The sequence below is a fragment of the Callorhinus ursinus genome, unplaced genomic scaffold (genome assembly GCF_003265705.2).
Source record: "Callorhinus ursinus isolate GAN/ISIS: 27379988/994484 unplaced genomic scaffold, GSC_fseal_2.0 scaffold15, whole genome shotgun sequence".
In the NCBI taxonomy this organism is placed as follows: domain Eukaryota; kingdom Metazoa; phylum Chordata; class Mammalia; order Carnivora; family Otariidae; genus Callorhinus; species Callorhinus ursinus.
Window position 1 is genome coordinate 8312885 of NW_027397077.1, and position 17476 is coordinate 8330360.

Here is a 17476-nt window from a genome sequence, read left to right on the forward strand (position 1 = left end):
GTCTCTACTCCCTAGAGGCCGTGTCCAACACAGTTAACTTCATCTGCTGTTTAATTACCTCCATGGGGCACTGTTCCCACCCGCCTGGTAATGCCCGGCAGACATTCCTTCGGTGAGCACAAGACATGGCACAAGGTCAGCAAGCCCAGGCAGTCTCCAGGGCAGGAAGGGAGAGTGTCTTGACCTTCCTTTGACCTCCCTCTGCTGCCTACACCCCAGTCCTTGGCCCACCCACCCAGCTTCTCTCCCAAACACCGCCTGCCAGGGGTGTTGAAGGACTGCTTGGCACCCGCTACAGCTGGCTGCAGCAGGCCTCCCACGCCCCAGCGCCTTGGCCTGTCTTCCCCACTAGCCTGCCCGCCCACTTCCTGGGGTGCGGCGGGGGTTAGGAGTCTGCCCACCTCTGACAGGGTCTGCCCTGACACCCAGGAAGGACTCTGAGTGTGCCTGCCAGGTGCATGCCATTTGCACGGCAGTGTGTGCTGGGCGCCTGGCTGCCCAGGGCTTGGCCTGCCCCTGACTGCCTCCCCACTAGGTCCCCCACTTGGGCTAGGAGGTGAAAGGGGGTGATTAGCTAGCTGCCTTATGCCTGTTATTACATTGATGTATTATTTAGCTCCAGAGAGGCAATGAATATTTGATCTCCTTGCACTGGCTGTGGGCAGTGGAGGAGGGAGAGACTGGGGTGAAGGTGGCAGCTTCATTCTCTGCCCCAGCAGCCCTGGAGACTTAGGTGCTGCCCTTCCTTGCCTGGCCTTTTCTGCCCTGGGACACATGCCCAAGACTCTGGAACTTCCTCTGGTGCAGACCTTGGTGGGACTGGAGGGATGCCATTTCCCTGCCTTGGACTTATTTGCCAGAAGTATCCACATGTCCCCACAGGGGCTGGCCTCATATTAGCATACGGGGTGCCAGCCTGAAGGGGCATCCCTGGGCTCCATCCTCTGATCATTCCTAGCCTAGGAACTGGGAGAGGGAGGAGTCAGCCTCCTGGCAAGCAGGCAAGTTCCCATACCCAGGTCCCAAGAGAGCCATTGGGTAGGTGGGCTGGTGGAACATGACAGTTTAATGGGGCCTGGGAGCCCCATTTTATTTGCTCCTTTCAGACCTGCAGCCCCTGGGGCACTGATTATCCCCATTTAAGGAGTGAATAAGGGGCTGGAGTCCTGCCCCAGAGTCAGAAGGAACCACCCATAACTCAGGGTAAAGTTCAGGCTCACTCTTGGCTGCCTCTATTCTGGGAGCCATGACTGGGGCCCCAGCAAGAAGAGGGCCCTGGGCCAGTAGGCAGGCACTTCCAGAGCCTACCTCACCTCTGCCAGTAGACCCAAGGGGCATCTTCTCGGGGCCAAGGGAACTGGAGGAGCAGACCCCAAATCCCCCCCCCCACACTTATTTTAGTCCCCATCTGAGGTGCAGTGAAAGTTCCAGGCCAAGTCCAAATGCCAAGCAGTCCCCAGCTGCTCCTGGCTCAGGGCTGCATCACCATGGAGACAGGATCTGGGCAAGTTGGCCCATCCCTCACCTCTGATGTTTGACAGCTGCCCCTCTCCCTCTCACACAGAAGGGAGGCATATCAGCCTTCTCTCAATCTGGATTCCTACACAGTGGGCCTGAGCTCTTTGTCCCTCCCTGTCCCCCCACCCCCAACTGTTGTCAGCGCCTCTGATCTGGGGAGATGAATTGAGGGGTTGCTCCTGAACAGGGCAAATGAAGTGTCTACTTGCCTGGAGGACGTGTTAGGGTGGGAGGAACAGACTGGGAGGGATCTGGACCCTCAGCCCTGTCTCAGGGCTTTCCAGCTGCCAGCAGAGTGCTCTCATGGTCCCCTTCTGCTGCTTTGTGGCTCAGGAACCACCAGTAATGGTTGGGGATAATTAAGGGCTCCTCTGGGGTGACCCAGGCATAGAGGAAGAAAGCCCTTAAAATGCTTTATCCTAGTACCCTCCTTCCTTGCAACTGGTTTCTCCAGACTTCTCCATCCCACTTCTCCCTGCCCTAGCTGCCTCCTCAAATCAGGGCTCAATGGGGGCCAGAGGCTGAGGCCAGCTGCCTTCCTGGATATGGCTGTTCCTTGGGGAGCCCCACACGGGGGAGGGGGACAAGAGAGTAGGCCTCCTGGTCCATTTACCTGTCCTCATGCCTTATGGGCACTGTCTATAGCTGGCCTTGGACAAACCTCTCTCCAAGCCTGAAATGAGGTGTGGAGGAGGGGACATTACTTGAATCTCTTTGTTCTACCCTCAGCTCCTCACCTCAGGGCTGAGTGGTCCTTAATGGACTGTTGGGGGTGGGGAGCAGCAGGCTTTGTGGGAGTGCAGGGAGCTGTGAGGCTAACTCAGGGGGAGGGAGAGGAGTGCACAGCAGGCTGCCCTCCCTCCCTCCCTCTCCCTTTGCCCTGTGCACGCAGCTCTGGTCAGGGCAGAGGGCAGCTAGAATGGGCCCCCTGAGCTAGGGCCCACTCTGTTATTCATGAGCACACTGTGCACGCTGGTTCCTGAGCAAGTGGCGGGGTGTCCGCCCTCTCCCTGGAAGGGGGCCTGGGGTCCTGGCTAACATGTGTTCCCTCTTCCTGGCCCAGGAGCTGATACGACGAGTGACACGAGTTCTGTGAGCCTGGACGTGGGTCCTGGCAGCCGGGAGACTTCAGCTGCCACACTGTCCCCTGGGGTGAGCAGCCGTGGCTGGGACGACGGCGACACCCGCAGTGAGCACAGCTATGGCGAGTCAGGCGCCAGCGGCTCATCCTTCGAGGAGCTGGACCTGGAAGGCGAGGGGCCCCTGGGGGAGCCAAGGCTGAGCCCTGAGGCTGAGCCCCTTGGGGCTTCCAAGTGGCCCCGGGAACCTATTACTCCAGAGAAGGGTGAGGAGTAGCCCTAGGCCTGCACCCTCCTGGGGTGCATTTGCCAAGGAACTGAGCAGACTCTCCAGTCCTCTTCCTCCTTCACCTCTCAGGCCCAGGCTGGGGCCAAGGGTCTCGGGGGGACCTGATTTCCACTGCCCCGGGCCCTAGCTAAGTACTGCCCTCTCGGCTCCCAGGGCCAAAGGAGCCAGGGACTGTATTCTGCACCCAGACCCCGGGGCTTTCGCCCCTCTGACATGTTTTTTCAGATTCACATTGGAGCTTCCAGGACTCAGAATAAAGCAACTGATTTTCTCGTTTCACCTGGATTTGGGCTGTGCATTTGTGTGTGTGTTTCACCTCAAGGAGCCCTGTGCAGATAGGCCGGGAGTGGGCAGGAGTACCCCCAGCCTGAGGGGAGGAGGAAGTATGGCAAGGTACTCTGGGGTGAGCGGAGGAAAGCGGTATTGAAGGCCCTCCACTCCCGGCTTTGTGGCCCCAGGTGACGCCTGCTCATCCACTGCAGCAGCCCCAGAGGCTCCCCCAGGCTGCTGGGCAACAGGCAGAGCAGGTCAAGGGGAGAGCGAGCCCAGCATGCGGTGCCCTTCAGGGCTCAGGAGTGGGGAGCTCACAGCCTGCCTTTGCTTCCAAGGGATGCCTTTGTGTTTGTGGTTTGAGTGTGGCTGGGCTTATGCTGGTATCTGCTCAGCAGGTGAGGCGGTCGCTGCTTGCCTGCCCTTGTCTGTGTACCTGGGAGTGTACACGCACATACATGCATACATACCTTTGGCTCCGTGTGTGTAACCATGGATGCGTCTCCTCATGGTTGGAAGCTGGGCCCAAGCAGGCAGTAGGTTATGGTTGGGGCTGGGTATGGCTGTATTTGTGCAGATGGCTACGTGGTTATGTGCACGTGATGCTGTTAACTGTATGTGGCGGTACTAAAGGGGTGTGAGACTGGCTAGCTAGGAGCATCACTCTGGGGGCTTTGTCCATATACAGCTATCTGTGTGTAGCTGTGTGTCTGTGTACAGCTGTATTGTGTGTTCATGTGTAAAGCTGTGTACTTTTCTGTGTGTCCACATGTAAAGCTATAGGGAGTTCAGCTGTGTCTGTGAGTTTAGCTGTGTGTAGACACGTCCATATGTATGGCTGTATGTATGTGACTTTGTGTCCATGAATACAGTTGTGTGTCTGCATGCAAAACTATGTGTTACTGCTGCAGCTGTGTGTGAGGTTGCACGTACGTCTCTGTGTGTGGCCATGTCCATATGTGCAGCTCTGTAAGGCTGGGTGGCTGTCTTTGTGTGCACAGCTAGGAGTGGTGGCTGCATAGCTGGGTGCATAACTGCAGTTCCGCGCGCTACACAGGACTGTGTAGCCCACTTGCTGTGGGCCGCGTAATGGGCCTCTGGGACTGGTGCTGTGTTTAAAGCCCTGGGTGTTTTGTGAGGCTATCTTAGTGAGTGGGCCGGGATTGCTATGCGGCTCCTCTCACCTCAGCACCCTGCTGCTATCAACCCTTCTGCTCCAAGGGCCCAGCTCATCACTCACCTGCCCCAGGCAGCAGTTGCTTTGAACTAGCCAGAGCTGGAAGACGGTGTATCTGTCTCTCCAGCCTTGTCTAACAACTCTGAACCCTCGTCCTGCTGTCACCTCACCTCCCATTAGCAGTGGAGTTTGGGTTTGTTTGGGTTTGATGTGTTTGTCTGTTTCACAGCTGTGCTTTTCCCAGCACAGTGGGGCATTGAGTTTCTGTGTCCAGAGAAAAAGCCTGTCCTTCCTTGGTGACATCCCTCCCCCTTAACTGCGACACGCACATGTAGGTGTATGTGCCAGAGGGACCTGGGCTTGGCATGTGCTCATTAGCATGTGTCTGAGCTAGCTTTGTACTGACACCTGTGGAAGAAAGGGCAGTGCCGGGGGAGCATGTGTAGGGATGCTGTGCGCCTTAGCACCTGGTGTGTGTGCAGGCTCTGAGGCTAAACCTGGGTGCAGGCCCCCTCTCCAAACCCTTCAGCACATTTGGATGCTGCAGTTTATCCACCACCTTCTACCCAGGGGCATCCTCCATTCCTCTGCAGGAGAGAAGAAGAGTCAAGAGCATCTTCTCAGAGCTGTCCTCCCTCTGCTTGGGCTCCAGCTCCCATTCCCTCCTACGCAGCAGCCAGTTTCAGGAGACTCTTCTTCACCCCCCCCATGCCAGCCCCAGCATGTGCCTTAGGGTTGACCCTAGTCCCTGGCCCTGCAGCACCCCCCCCCACATACACCCCAGGTTGATATCTCTTTGCCATAAATGCCTTTTGTATGTGAGGGTAGGGATTAGTGAGGTTGGAGGAGGAGGAGGTCAGGGCAGAGTGTGTGGGGGGGGAGGTGGGTAGCAGCTTTAAAGGTCGTCTGCAGGAAGAGGAGGCCCCGTCCTCCTCTGACCACCCCCCCCATCTCTTCCTCCTAGTGACTCAGGCCCCAGCTCTCACATGGGGCCAAAGATACGTGCCCCTACCCCAAGCCTGGCATGTGGACTGAGCTGCAGTCTGTGGATGAAGAGAATGGATGTGAGGACGGGGACAGACTTGGCGCAGCAGGCTAAGCTCTCTACCTATCTCCCACGTGCCCCCTTAACCTATCTCCAAATGGCATCTTGCAACCCTCAAGCTAGCCCCTCCGCTCTCAAAGATGGGACCCGATAACACTGTGCGCACCTCCTGGGGCTCAGTGACCTTCCTGGCCCCGTGTCCCTTGCCCGCTGCTCTGTGGGCTGCAGTCTGACTGCGGGGTGGAGGGGGCCGATAGGCACCTGGTCCTGCGCAGAGCGGGAGCGCCCGAGGATTCAGCACCACGCGGTGGACAGCTCCGGGACAGAAGCCCCGCGAAGAGCGGTGCAGGAGTCGAGGGAGGCGGAGGCCCGGTTGGGAGCGGGGATCCGGAGTGGGGAGGAACGGAGGAGGGGTTGGGGGCGGGCCCGGGCCAGGGGCGGGGCGGGCTGCGATTGAAAGCGGCCGGGCGAGCGGGCGGGCGGAGAGCGCAGAGCTGCTGAGCGAGGGAGCAAGCCAGCGAGCGAGAGCTGGAACCCTGCGCCCCTGGCGCCGCTCCGCTTCTCTCCGCGCCGGAGTCGGGCACGCCAGGTAGGGTAAGCCCGTGGTGCTGAGGCCGCCGCCGACCCTATCAATCCTGACCCCATGTCCCGGAGACCCACGGGCCCTCGAGTTCTGGGGCTCCCGGCCGGGGCGTCCAGACAGTGCTGGCCAGGAGCTCCGGGAAGCGGGAAGACAGCCCCAGGCATCCCGCCTTTCTTCCCCAGAGAACGCACGCCCTGCATCACGCTCCTCCGTTTTTCCTCTCCTTCCATCCTTTGGTCTGTCTTTCTGTCTGTGCCTCTTTGTGTCAGCCTCTTGGGCTCAATCACTCCCTGCCCGGATTTCGTGGCCCAGGCCACCGCTGCCCCCCTCTGGGGTTCTGTCTCCCTTCAGGATATTGTCCCTGTGGAAGGATTGGATTTCGGTCCTGGCTGCCCCTGTGGAAGGCTTGTGGTCTTGACCAGTTTGGACCTCAGCCCCCATCTGGGTCCCTTCCCCATCTGTCCTGGTCTTCATGCTTGCCTCTCTCTCCTGGTTGCCTGGTTGAGCTGCTTCTTTCTGAGTACCCACAGGATCCCAGTCCCCCTGCCCTGGCACCAGGGGGAGATTAACCCTGAGGAGCGGAGGGACAAAGTGAAGAATCCCAGTCTCTCTGACCAGGACATGGGGTCCTTGAACTAGTGGCTGTCCTTCAGCCTCAGTTTCCTTCTCCTAGCATTCCCAAGCCTGTGTGAATGTGAGAGCCTGTGTAGGGTGGGCATCTGGGAGGGTAGCTGGGGTACAAATGAAGCGCAGAGTGGAAGAGGGAAGGAGGAGTCCCGAGGGCCAGGGCCAGGGCGGACAGGGTGGGGAGAGGATGAAGATAGGGAGATGAGAGATGATGACTTTCTCGGCTTGGATCTGAGCTGAAGGAAAAACGGGGGCATAAAGTCTCAAACAGCATTCTATGCAGAGCTAAGGTGTCCAAAAGTCTCACCTTGAGCACTGTTTTGAGATTCTGACCAGATGAACTGCCCCTGACCCTGGACACATGTATGCTCGCATCTACTTTCCCTCTTGATTTAAGACCTGTGGCCACTTCAGTGTCCCTCCCTGGGGCCAGCCTCTCCACCTTGCTGTCAAACTCCCAGGGCCTAGAGTCTCTATTACTTCCTCAGTCAGGGGGCTCTGGGATGGATTTTTAAGAACTAGGGCCTAGGACCCTCGGGCGCTCACCTGGGCTCCAGTCTCTCTAGATGTTGGAAACTACCCTTTGGAGGCCTTTCCTTCCCTCTTCCCTGGTGGGTTTCAGCCACAATTGCCCATCTCTGGAAATGCAAGGCTCAGGATCGGGACTAGACCCCCAAGTTTATACTCTAACCTGGCCCGTGCTGTAAAGGCATAGACTTCGGGGTCCTGGGAAGTTTGTGCAAGGTCTTGGACACTCTTTGATTTACAGCAGGATTAGTGTTGGCTGGGGTCTCCCGACTTCTCTCTGCCTCCCTCCCTCTCTGCTGAGTATTCAATGGGCACAGAGCCCATCTACAGATCCAGATCAGGGCAAAGCTGAGAAACAGGCCAAGGGGTGTCCAGGAGCTTCTCAGCCTAGTTTGTGATACTACCTCTCCCTGGCTCCTTTGAAAAGTCCCGAGGGAAGGGAATTGGGGAAGGCAGAGTCAGAGGGGTAGCCACTCTTGGGTTCCACTTCTCCCTGTTTGTCTGTCTCTTTCTCTGCAGGAGCTGGGTCCCTTATCTTTCTTCCTGCCTGTCCTTTCCTGGTCCCTGTTTCCTCCTTTCTTTGCCTTTGCTGCTTCTACCCTCATCCCCTGGAGGCCCGGGTCTGCTGGACCCATCCATCCCCTTTGGGACTATGGGATCACTGCTTGGGCTCCTGGCACTGCTGCTATGGGGCGCTGTGGCTGAGGGCCCCGCCAAGAAGGTGCTGACCCTGGAGGGGGACCTGGTCCTGGGTGGGCTGTTCCCGGTACATCAGAAGGGTGGCCCAGCAGAGGAGTGTGGGCCTGTCAATGAGCATCGAGGCATCCAGCGCCTGGAGGCCATGCTTTTTGCACTGGACCGCATCAACCGTGACCCACGCCTGCTGCCAGGTGTGCGCCTGGGCGCACACATACTCGACAGCTGCTCCAAGGACACACATGCCCTGGAGCAGGCGCTCGACTTCGTGCGTGCCTCGCTTAGCCGTGGCGCCGATGGCTCACGCCACATCTGCCCCGACGGCTCTTATGCCACCCACGGCGATGCTCCCACCGCCATCACTGGTGTCATTGGCGGCTCCTACAGCGATGTCTCCATCCAGGTATGTGGGGGCTGCCCAACTGCGGGCTGGGGAGGGAGTCTGGAGGCAGAGCCCAGAATTCCCTCTGAGGAGGGGCTCCAGGCTGCCATGCACTGGAAAAGGGGCTAGGAGCTTCCTTTAAGTAGCTTTTTGTGGAATACTAAGAAAGTGCCCCTGTCACATAATGGGGATTGATTTTTAGCAATTGTGTAAGGAAAACATCCCTCTTCCATCACACACACACATGCCTGAGGTTAAACAGCCCTGTGAAGCTTAGTAGCCAGGCCTCTTGAGTCAGAACTCCAGGTTTGAACCCTGGCTCCCCTGTGTACTATGTGACTCTGGGCATTATTTCTCCCTCTGTGCCTCTGTTTCCTCCTTATAGAATAGCAGGACTCAAAACACTTGCCACTCTTAGGGTTGTGGTGGAAATTTAATGGGATAATACATGCAAAGCATGTATTGGAGGCATACTCAATATTAGCTGCTGTTATTAGTACCCCATTTTATAGATGGCGGGTGCTGGCAAAGTGGAGACATTCCCCTAGCACCCTCGCCCAAGGGCCTCCAGCTCATCTCTCCATTGGCTGGAAAGAGGTGGAAGATAGAAGCCAGGAGCAGCCCAGAGAAGAGAAACAGGGTTGGGGACCCCAGAGGAAGAGAAGCAGAATGTGTGTGGCAGGGGGAGGGTCCCCTTGGGTCTTCAGGGTGTACGGGATTTGAAGGGATGGCAAGGTGAGGGAACAAGGCCTTCCCTCCTCCTGCTTTCTCACAAGAGGTAAGCAGAGGGTCCTGGCCCAGCTGATATCCCTGGGCATGCCTGGCTGCTTTAGCCCAGGTGGGATGCTCCCCTTCCCAGACTGGGTCCCACCTCTTGCCTGGACCCTTACCTGCCTGGTGTCCAGAATAGGCTCCCAGATGAGGCCAGAAATGGGATCAGAGTCAGGATTTGCAAGGAAGGCCTTGGCTGGGGCTTTGGCTTCTTTTAGGAGGCTGGCTTCTTTTAGGAGGGCACTGGGCTGAGGCCATTGCAATCAGAGGCAGGGCCAGGACCCCTGACCTGGAATGCTTGCTTATTCAGGAGAAATGAAGCAGGAGTCTGAACCATGGAGGCAGCTTCTGGCCTGGTCATCAGGCAGGCCTGCTCATCCCCCTACTGCAGGCAGTGAATTACCAGTTCTGCCAGTCCCAGCTACCGGAGGTGGTCGGTAGCAGCTTAGACAGGTGTGGCTGTGCCTGCACCTACATCTGCCACCTCCCACCTGCTGTTGTCTTCAGGGGCTCTGGGATGCCTTCCTAGCATCCACCCTCTCCACAATTCTCTTCAGGGCTCCATGCATTCATCTCCAGGAGCCTGGCTACCTTCCTCCCACCCCAAGCTGTCTGCCTCCTGTAGCAGGGCCCACACTTCAACATCGGTCTGTTTTTTCCTCGTCTGAGTCAAAACAAGGCCCAGCCCTTCATCCTTAGGCTGCACCTGCCTGTTCATCATTCCTCCTTATTCCTGCCCTTTCTCTCCTGCCCAAATCCCTCTAGTCTTCCATATGCCAGGCACTGTGGCCTCACAGGAATTCTCATTTTTATCTGCTCAGCAGCCTTGTCAGGCAGGAATGAGAAACTGAGGCTCAGGGAGGTTTGCTAACTTGCCCAGGGACACAGGCAGAAAGTACAAGACGGCAGGGTGTTGAGACTGTCAGAGTAAGAGCCTGTGTCCGAGGTGCAAAGACAGGACCTAGCTCCCTCCTGTGGAAACTGGGCTTTGTCCTGCTCTCACCTAACCATCCCACCAGGTCCTTATCTGGACCCCACTCTTGGGGTCAGGGCCCAGGCAGTCAGGGGTAAGCAGGAAGCCTTGAGCTCAGCCATCCAATGGAGACCAACTCTTGGGCTCTCAGGGCCATAGGGCCCACAGATCTGGGTTTTCTTTCCTGGGGAAGACTTTTCTTTCTTTCTCCATCATTCCATCAGTATGGTCTCTGGGGAAGGGATACCTGCTCCACATAGGTAGAGAGCCTAAGAGCCCTGAGCATCCCAGATGCCAGTTAGCGCCCCCACCCCGCCCTGCGCAGCCAAGTACCAGCCTCTTCCAGTCCCGGATTTGGGCCTTCCCTTGCCTCCCTACTTTTGTAACTGCTATGCATCTGAAGGGGGACAATAGAGGGGTTCTGGTGTGGCTCAGGAGCCTGGTACCTCAGCCCTAGGTCCTCTCTCTCCCAGCCCTTGGGAAAGGGTGGAAAACTCCCTGCCCCCAGAGGCAAGACACATCAAGACAGGATATAGGCCTTTGAGGAGAGGAAGACCTCAAGGCTGACTACACAGACACTTGATCCCAAGGTCGAGTAGCTGTGAGGAACACATCTGTCTTTGGAGTTTGACCTGATCTCTGATCTTTGACGGCTCTACCTCTCCCCCAGGTGGCCAACCTCCTGCGGCTATTCCAGATCCCACAGATCAGCTATGCCTCCACCAGTGCCAAGCTGAGCGACAAGTCCCGCTATGACTACTTTGCCCGCACAGTGCCCCCCGACTTCTTCCAAGCCAAGGCCATGGCTGAGATCCTCCGCTTCTTCAACTGGACCTATGTGTCCACTGTGGCATCCGAGGGTGACTATGGCGAGACAGGCATCGAAGCCTTTGAGCTAGAGGCCCGTGCCCGCAACATCTGCGTGGCCACCTCGGAGAAGGTGGGCCGTGCCATGAGCCGCGCAGCATTTGAGGGGGTGGTGCGAGCTCTGCTGCAGAAGCCCAGTGCCCGTGTGGCTGTCCTGTTCACCCGTTCTGAGGATGCACGCGAGCTCCTCGCGGCCACCCAGCGCCTCAACGCCAGCTTCACCTGGGTGGCCAGCGATGGCTGGGGGGCCCTGGAGAGCGTGGTGGCAGGCAGCGAGGGGGCTGCTGAGGGCGCCATCACTATCGAGCTGGCCTCCTATCCCATCAGCGACTTCGCCTCCTACTTCCGGAGCCTGGACCCCTGGAACAATAGCCGGAACCCCTGGTTCCGCGAGTTCTGGGAGCAGAGGTTCCGCTGTAGCTTCCGTCGGCGAGATTGCGCAGCCCACTCGCTGCGGGCCGTGCCTTTTGAGCAAGAGTCCAAGATCATGTTTGTGGTCAATGCGGTGTATGCCATGGCCCATGCGCTGCACAACATGCACCGAGCCCTCTGCCCCAACACCACCCAACTCTGCGACGCAATGCGGCCTGTCAATGGGCGCCGGCTCTACAAGGACTTCGTGCTCAATGTCAAGTTTGATGGTAATGGGGCTGGCCAGAGGCCACCAGGTTGTTGGCCTTTGGAGGATGAGAGGGAGTGGTCCCCCACGTTCCACTACTTGGCTAAGAGAATGTAGCCTACAGCAAGTAGGGGGGCCCCCCGAGGGGCTGGCAGAGCCAGGATGAGGTTGGCTAGACAGGGAGCACTCCCACCAGAGCCAGGACTGGGCTTCCTCTTTCTGGCCTGGTCCTACAATTTCAGGGTCTCTAGTTCCTGCTTGGGCCTTGCTCTCTCTCTCTCTCTCCTGCCTCTTTATCATGCAGGGAGTGGGGACTTGCGGCCCTTCAAGCAAAACAGTGAGAGTCAGAATAAGGGTGGGTTGAAAGTGAGCATCAGGGGGCACTCCATTTTCTGGGAAAATTCTATTCCTAGACCTGATTTTTCATTCAGGATGGCCACAGTCTCTTCATACCAAAATTTATTTTTATAGACATTTGTTTATTAATATTTTATTTTTTGAGAGAGAGAGCATGCACGTGCATGAGTGGGGGAGGGGCAGAGGGAGAAGCAGCCTCCCCACTGAGCAGGGAGCCTATGATCCGGGGACCCCAGGACCACGACCTAAGCCGAAGGCAGATGCTCCACTGACCTAGCCATCCAGGCGCCCCTATAGACTTTTAAAAAATATATATTTATTTATTTTAGAGAGAGAAAGTGCACATGAGTGGGGGCAGAGGGAGAGGGAGAGAAGCAGACTCCCCACTGAGCATGGAGCCTGATGCAGGGCTGGATCTCATGACCTGAGATCATGACCTGAGCCAAAATCAAGAGTCAGATGCTTAACTGAGCCACACTGACGACCCCATACCAAAATTTATTTTAATCAGTGTTCCAGCTTTACGAACAATGAATGCATCAGAATCATCGCTGTGCTGCAGGAAGCATCACTGTAGGAGCCGTGGGAGAGGGCCAGGGCCCCCAAAGCCTAGTGGCCCAGGGTTAAGACGAATAATAATTCCAATGAGATTGACATTCACAGTTGTGGGAAAATTGGGGGAGAGGATAGGATTAGATTCAGGTGCATCAGGTTGCTGTTAGAGCAAGGCTCCATTCAGCCCGCTGGGCTGGGTGTGATTTATGGGAGGGCTCGAGTTGGATGCTGAGGACTTTGAGGCTGGCTGGAAGGAGCAGGGGCTGCAGGGGACCTGCAAGGGACTCCAGGCTGCACCATTCACCATGGGGCCTTAAGCACATCATCTGCTAGTGCAAACCCCAGCTTCTCACTGGGACCTGGGATGACAGGGGTCCTGCTTCCTCCTGAGACTAGCTGGGAGATGTAAGGTTCCTGGGCAAGGGGAGACGGGGAGTAGAAGTGTCTTGTGAGCTGCTTGATGAGCACATCCTGGTGAACATCAAGTGGTTATGGGTGACCACTGAGGTTGGGGTTCGGCTAGGATTGGGGTCATTATTAGGACTAGAGGGGCTGGCTTGTCATTGAGAGGCTTAAGTGGGACCAGGACTGGACCTGAGGCCGAGTTTAGCTGTGAGGGAGTCCCTGTTAAGTCTGGAGAGAGGGCTGTGGTGTGTGTTGTGATAAGGTTGGGGTCTGGGGTCTGGACTGGAAGGTATTGGAGACCAAGTGTAAGGTTAGGTTTTAGGGAGTCATGGTTGGGGGTTGGTGTGGGCATTAGGTTTGTGGAGCTGCCTGGGCTTTGAGGTTGGGGTTCTATCTCGGGTTTAGAGTTGAGATTTGTTGTAGCTTCTCATCTAGAAAAATGGCTGGTGGGGGAGGGAGGCCAGCTTTAGTGTTGGGATGAGGCTTGGGAAGAACGGGGAGTGGCCTCAGGTCTGGGGTTTGGGTTCCATGTAGGGTGACGGTTGAGGTCACATCAAGATTACCCACCAATTCCACCCTTTCTTCCCTCCCCAACTCCAGCCCCCTTCCGCCCAGCTGACACACAGAGTGAGGTTCGCTTTGACCGCTTTGGTGATGGCATTGGGCGCTACAACATCTTCACCTATCTGCGGGCGGGCAGTGGGCGCTATCGCTACCAGAAGGTGGGCTACTGGGCAGAAGGCCTGACCCTGGACACCAGCCTCATCCCGTGGGCCTCACCCTCGGCCGGCCCCCTGCCCGCCTCTCGCTGCAGTGAGCCCTGTCTCCAGAACGAGGTGAAGAGCGTGCAGCCAGGGGAGGTCTGCTGCTGGCTCTGCATCCCCTGCCAGCCCTACGAGTACCGGCTGGATGAGTTCACTTGCGCTGACTGTGGCCTGGGCTACTGGCCCAACGCCAGCCTGACTGGCTGCTTTGAGCTGCCCCAGGAGTACATCCGCTGGGGCGATGCCTGGGCCGTGGGACCTGTCACCATCGCCTGCCTGGGTGCCCTGGCCACCCTCTTTGTGCTGGGTGTCTTTGTGCGGCACAATGCCACTCCGGTGGTCAAGGCCTCGGGCCGAGAGCTCTGCTACATCCTGCTGGGCGGTGTCTTCCTCTGCTACTGCATGACCTTCATCTTTATTGCCAAGCCATCCACGGTGGTGTGCACCTTACGGCGCCTCGGTTTGGGCACCGCCTTCTCTGTCTGCTACTCAGCCCTGCTCACCAAGACCAACCGCATTGCGCGCATCTTCGGCGGGGCCCGGGAGGGAGCCCAGCGACCACGCTTCATCAGTCCTGCCTCGCAGGTGGCCATCTGCCTGGCTCTTATCTCAGGCCAGCTGCTCATTGTGGTCGCCTGGCTGGTGGTGGAGGCACCGGGCACGGGCAAGGAGACAGTCCCGGAGCGGCGGGAGGTGGTGACATTGCGCTGCAACCATCGAGATGCGAGCATGCTGGGCTCACTGGCCTACAACGTGCTCCTCATTGCACTCTGCACGCTCTATGCCTTTAAGACCCGCAAGTGCCCCGAGAATTTCAACGAGGCCAAATTCATAGGCTTTACCATGTACACCACTTGCATCATCTGGCTGGCCTTCCTGCCCATCTTCTACGTCACCTCCAGTGATTACCGGGTGAGCTCCCTGCTACAGAGTGGCAGTGGGGGTGGGGGCGGACACTGGGCCTTCTGTTTCCCGGTATCTTGTTGACTCTTCCGATCACTCTGAGGCTCCAGGAGGCTGGATGCTCACCCAGGGGCGCACAGCTTGCGGTGACCCAGCTGGGACTGGACCCCAGGGGGAGGTGGGAAGGTTGAGTGGGGCCTTAGGCAATGGCCAAGGAGGTGGAGGAGTTAGAGCTAAGATTTCAGGATTCAGATGTCACCCTTGAAGCTCGAGGAGATGCATGTGCTGAAATATGTCCAAATGAGCCGCCCTGCTCCACTGAAGTGTTGGCTGCAGAAGGGGAGACCTGGTCTAGTGGGTGGGCGATCAGGGGATCAACTAAAGAACTAAGTCAGGAAATGTTGCTGACTTGTTTTGGTTGACAAAAGGTCGTGGGAGGAGCACAAAAGAGGGAGGGGTGTGTGTGTGTGTGTGTGTGTGTGTGTGTGTGTGTGTGTGTGTGTGGAGAGAGAGAGAGAGAGAGAGAGAGAAATATGGAGGGCTTCTTAGAAGAGGAGTCCTTGAATCGGGCTCTGCAAGATAGGCAGGTTTGAATAGGTTGGGTGGAGAAGATAGCGGGGAGCAGCCAGTACAGAGGCTGACTGGAGCAGAGGGTGGGCACTGGCCTCCCTTGTTGAGGAGGGGAGGCACAAATGGTGGAAAGGAGGCAGAGGTGAGGGTGGACAGTGAGAGTGGGAATGGCGGGGCTATCAGGCCATGCAGGCCCAGAGGGCACAATGCTCTGATGCCCCGCAGAGCCGTGGAGGGTGGCATGGCGGCCCCTGGAGCTGTGCAGCTCTGGGGTTGAGGGAAGGAAGCAGGGACGGCAGAGAAGGTGAAGCACAGAGCAGCAACAGATCAGGGATCTAGGGCTGAGGATGGTAAAAGCAGGAGGAAACTGTGCCCCAGTTTGTGGCTTCCAAGCAAAGTTCCAGCTGGCACTGAGTGTCTCACTAGGTCTCCTCAGCTTCAAGGGGGCAATGGCTGCTTCAGATGGGTTGGTCAGGGCAGACCTCTTTGAGGAGGTGAGAGGTGAGCTGAGCTCTGGAAATAAGAGGATCATTTTGGTGAGTCCTCACGACGCTGGAGTAAACTCCATGGCTCTCCCCATTTTACAGACGAAGAAACGGAGACTCAGGGAGGTTCAATCCCTTGCCTAAGGTCACTCAGCTTGGGAGTGTAGAGCAGGGTCTGAACTGACAATCTTAACAATTAAAGGAGCAGGAAAATCGAGACAAGAGCCCCTGCAAAGGCCCTTTCCCCCAGGACAGAGGTATGGTGGGCAGTGCTGGGGGCCAGGGCGGCTGGGCTTGGCTGCTATTGCACCTGCTGGGCCACCTGCCTGGTTGGTGGAGGCCAGCGCTGGGGAGGGAATCTGCTCGGACTCAGCCTGCATTTGCATATGATTTGCATTTGCATGCCAATCCTAGGTGGTTAAGGACTGACCTGGACATGCACACAGTACCCACACGTGCACACATGTGCATACGCACACACGCACACACATATATCTGCCCACATATGCATGCAGATACACACTTATACACACACGAGTACATACACTCCGATGCACACAGACACCCCTGCACCTTGCATGTTCATCCCCTCAGCTGGAATTTTCATCTCCCGGGAAGGTGGTCCACGGGCTGACGCTGGGACTGTGCCCACCTTCCTAGAAATCCTTTGGGGCTTGGCAAATGGACCAAGGCCCAGCGCTGGATGCTTACCATCTCCCCCCGCCCCAACCCCACAGCCTGGGCAGGGGTCCTGGGACCAGACTCATCCTTGACTTCACCCATTCCAGGTACAGACCACCACCATGTGCGTGTCAGTCAGCCTCAGCGGCTCTGTGGTGCTCGGCTGTCTCTTTGCGCCCAAGCTGCACATCATCCTTTTCCAGCCGCAGAAGAACGTGGTTAGCCACCGTGCGCCCACCAGCCGCTTCAGCAGCGCCGCCACCAGGGCCAGCTCCAGCCTTGGCCAAGGTCAGCATTCACCCTAAGCAGCTCTGGCTCCGCCTCAGCTCCTCCGCATGGAGGCCACTCCTTGGGTTGCTGGGATTCCTTGGCTGGAGGTGGAGTGCTCCTTAGATGAGGCTGGACAAGAGACGGAGGGGTGAAGTGGGGAGGAAGCCTCCTTCCACACTCCTGCCTCCTCTGCAGCCCGCTCTCTGGGAGGGACCTCAGGCTTGGCCCCAATCTCTGGCTTCCTTTCCTAGGGTCTGGCTCCCAGTTTGTCCCCACCGTTTGCAACGGCCGTGAGGTGGTAGATTCAACAACATCGTCGCTTTGAGGACCCCACATTCCTGCCCCGACTCAGCTGCTCCCTGGGACCTGGGGCAGACCCGCATCCAGGCCAGGAGGAAGTCAGCTGGAGCACTGCAATAATGCCAACCCTACGCCCACCCCCAAAGCCACCTACCCACTGACTCCAGCCCTTCAGAGTCAGAAGTCAGGGTCCTTGGCCCAGGCGCCTCTGCAATAACCACCAACTGCCCTTGCAGCGTGTCCCCTCCTTGCTAAGCCCAGGACTCGGAAGGGAGCAAGCCAGGGTCTACTCCGCCCTGGAACGGGAAGGCAGAGGACTGCCGGCTCCAATCCCCAATCAGCAAAGGTGCTTCCAGCCCTACCCCTCCCTCCTTCTAGGGCCTTTTTAATTTTTTACATAAGTTATTCCGGGATGGGGAGGGGGGTTCTTGTGGGGGCCATCCCTCCCCCTGCATAGTAGTTTGTCCTGTGGTTTATTTTGTACTATCTGTAAATAAAGTGTCTTTATTAAAAAAAAAAAAAAACACTCATTACCTTTGACCCAGGGAGACCCCTCGTGCCCTCCAGAGCCTCCCAATCTTCCTTTCGATAGTATTTGTTGACTCTGCTCTGTGCCAGATGCTAGGATCTGGCAGCCAGCAAGACAGACCCAGCCTTGCATGATGGGGAGACAGAAAATGAAAAGGAGCCCCTGCAGAGCGGCCGAGGAACCAATGGGGTGATGGCAGGGGGCTTCGGTGGACACAGGCTCATCTGTCAGTC

At 57.4% G+C, this 17476-nt stretch overlaps 2 protein-coding genes across 5 annotated transcripts in view; both read left to right on the forward strand.

The window, feature by feature from the left end:
- The window catches only part of TEX264 (testis expressed 264, ER-phagy receptor), a 30013-nt gene extending 26848 nt beyond the window's left edge, over positions 1-3165 (forward strand). For all 4 annotated transcript variants that reach the window (XM_025885090.2, XM_025885091.2, XM_073901300.1 and 1 more), the window contains one exon: positions 2582-3165. In XM_025885090.2, the coding sequence (XP_025740875.1) occupies positions 2582-2874 (293 nt within the window). In that variant the 3' untranslated portion in view covers positions 2875-3165. The remainder of the gene's footprint in view (positions 1-2581) is intronic.
- A 2702-nt stretch (positions 3166-5867) lies between these two features.
- On the forward strand, positions 5868-17203 carry GRM2 (glutamate metabotropic receptor 2). The gene is made up of 6 exons (XM_025885456.2): positions 5868-5967; positions 7636-8215; positions 10609-11446; positions 13342-14417; positions 16252-16432; positions 16666-17203. The coding sequence occupies exons 2-6, from the start codon at positions 7769-7771 to the stop codon at positions 16737-16739; spliced, it is 2616 nt and encodes an 871-aa protein (XP_025741241.1). The 5' UTR covers positions 5868-5967; positions 7636-7768; the 3' UTR covers positions 16740-17203.
- Positions 17204-17476: the final 273 nt, after the last annotated feature.

What these genes read in the sequence shown, in the direction of transcription:
- GRM2 (XM_025885456.2), top strand. Translation starts at nt 7,769, where the DNA reads ATGGGATCACTGCTTGGGCTCCTGGCACTGCTGCTATGGGGCGCTGTG. An exon ending in ACAGCGATGTCTCCATCCAG is followed by an intron (nt 8,216 to 10,608) that starts GTATGTGGGGGC and finishes CCTCTCCCCCAG; the next exon opens with GTGGCCAACCTCCTGCGGCT. An exon ending in GCTCAATGTCAAGTTTGATG is followed by an intron (nt 11,447 to 13,341) that starts GTAATGGGGCTG and finishes CCCCAACTCCAG; the next exon opens with CCCCCTTCCGCCCAGCTGAC.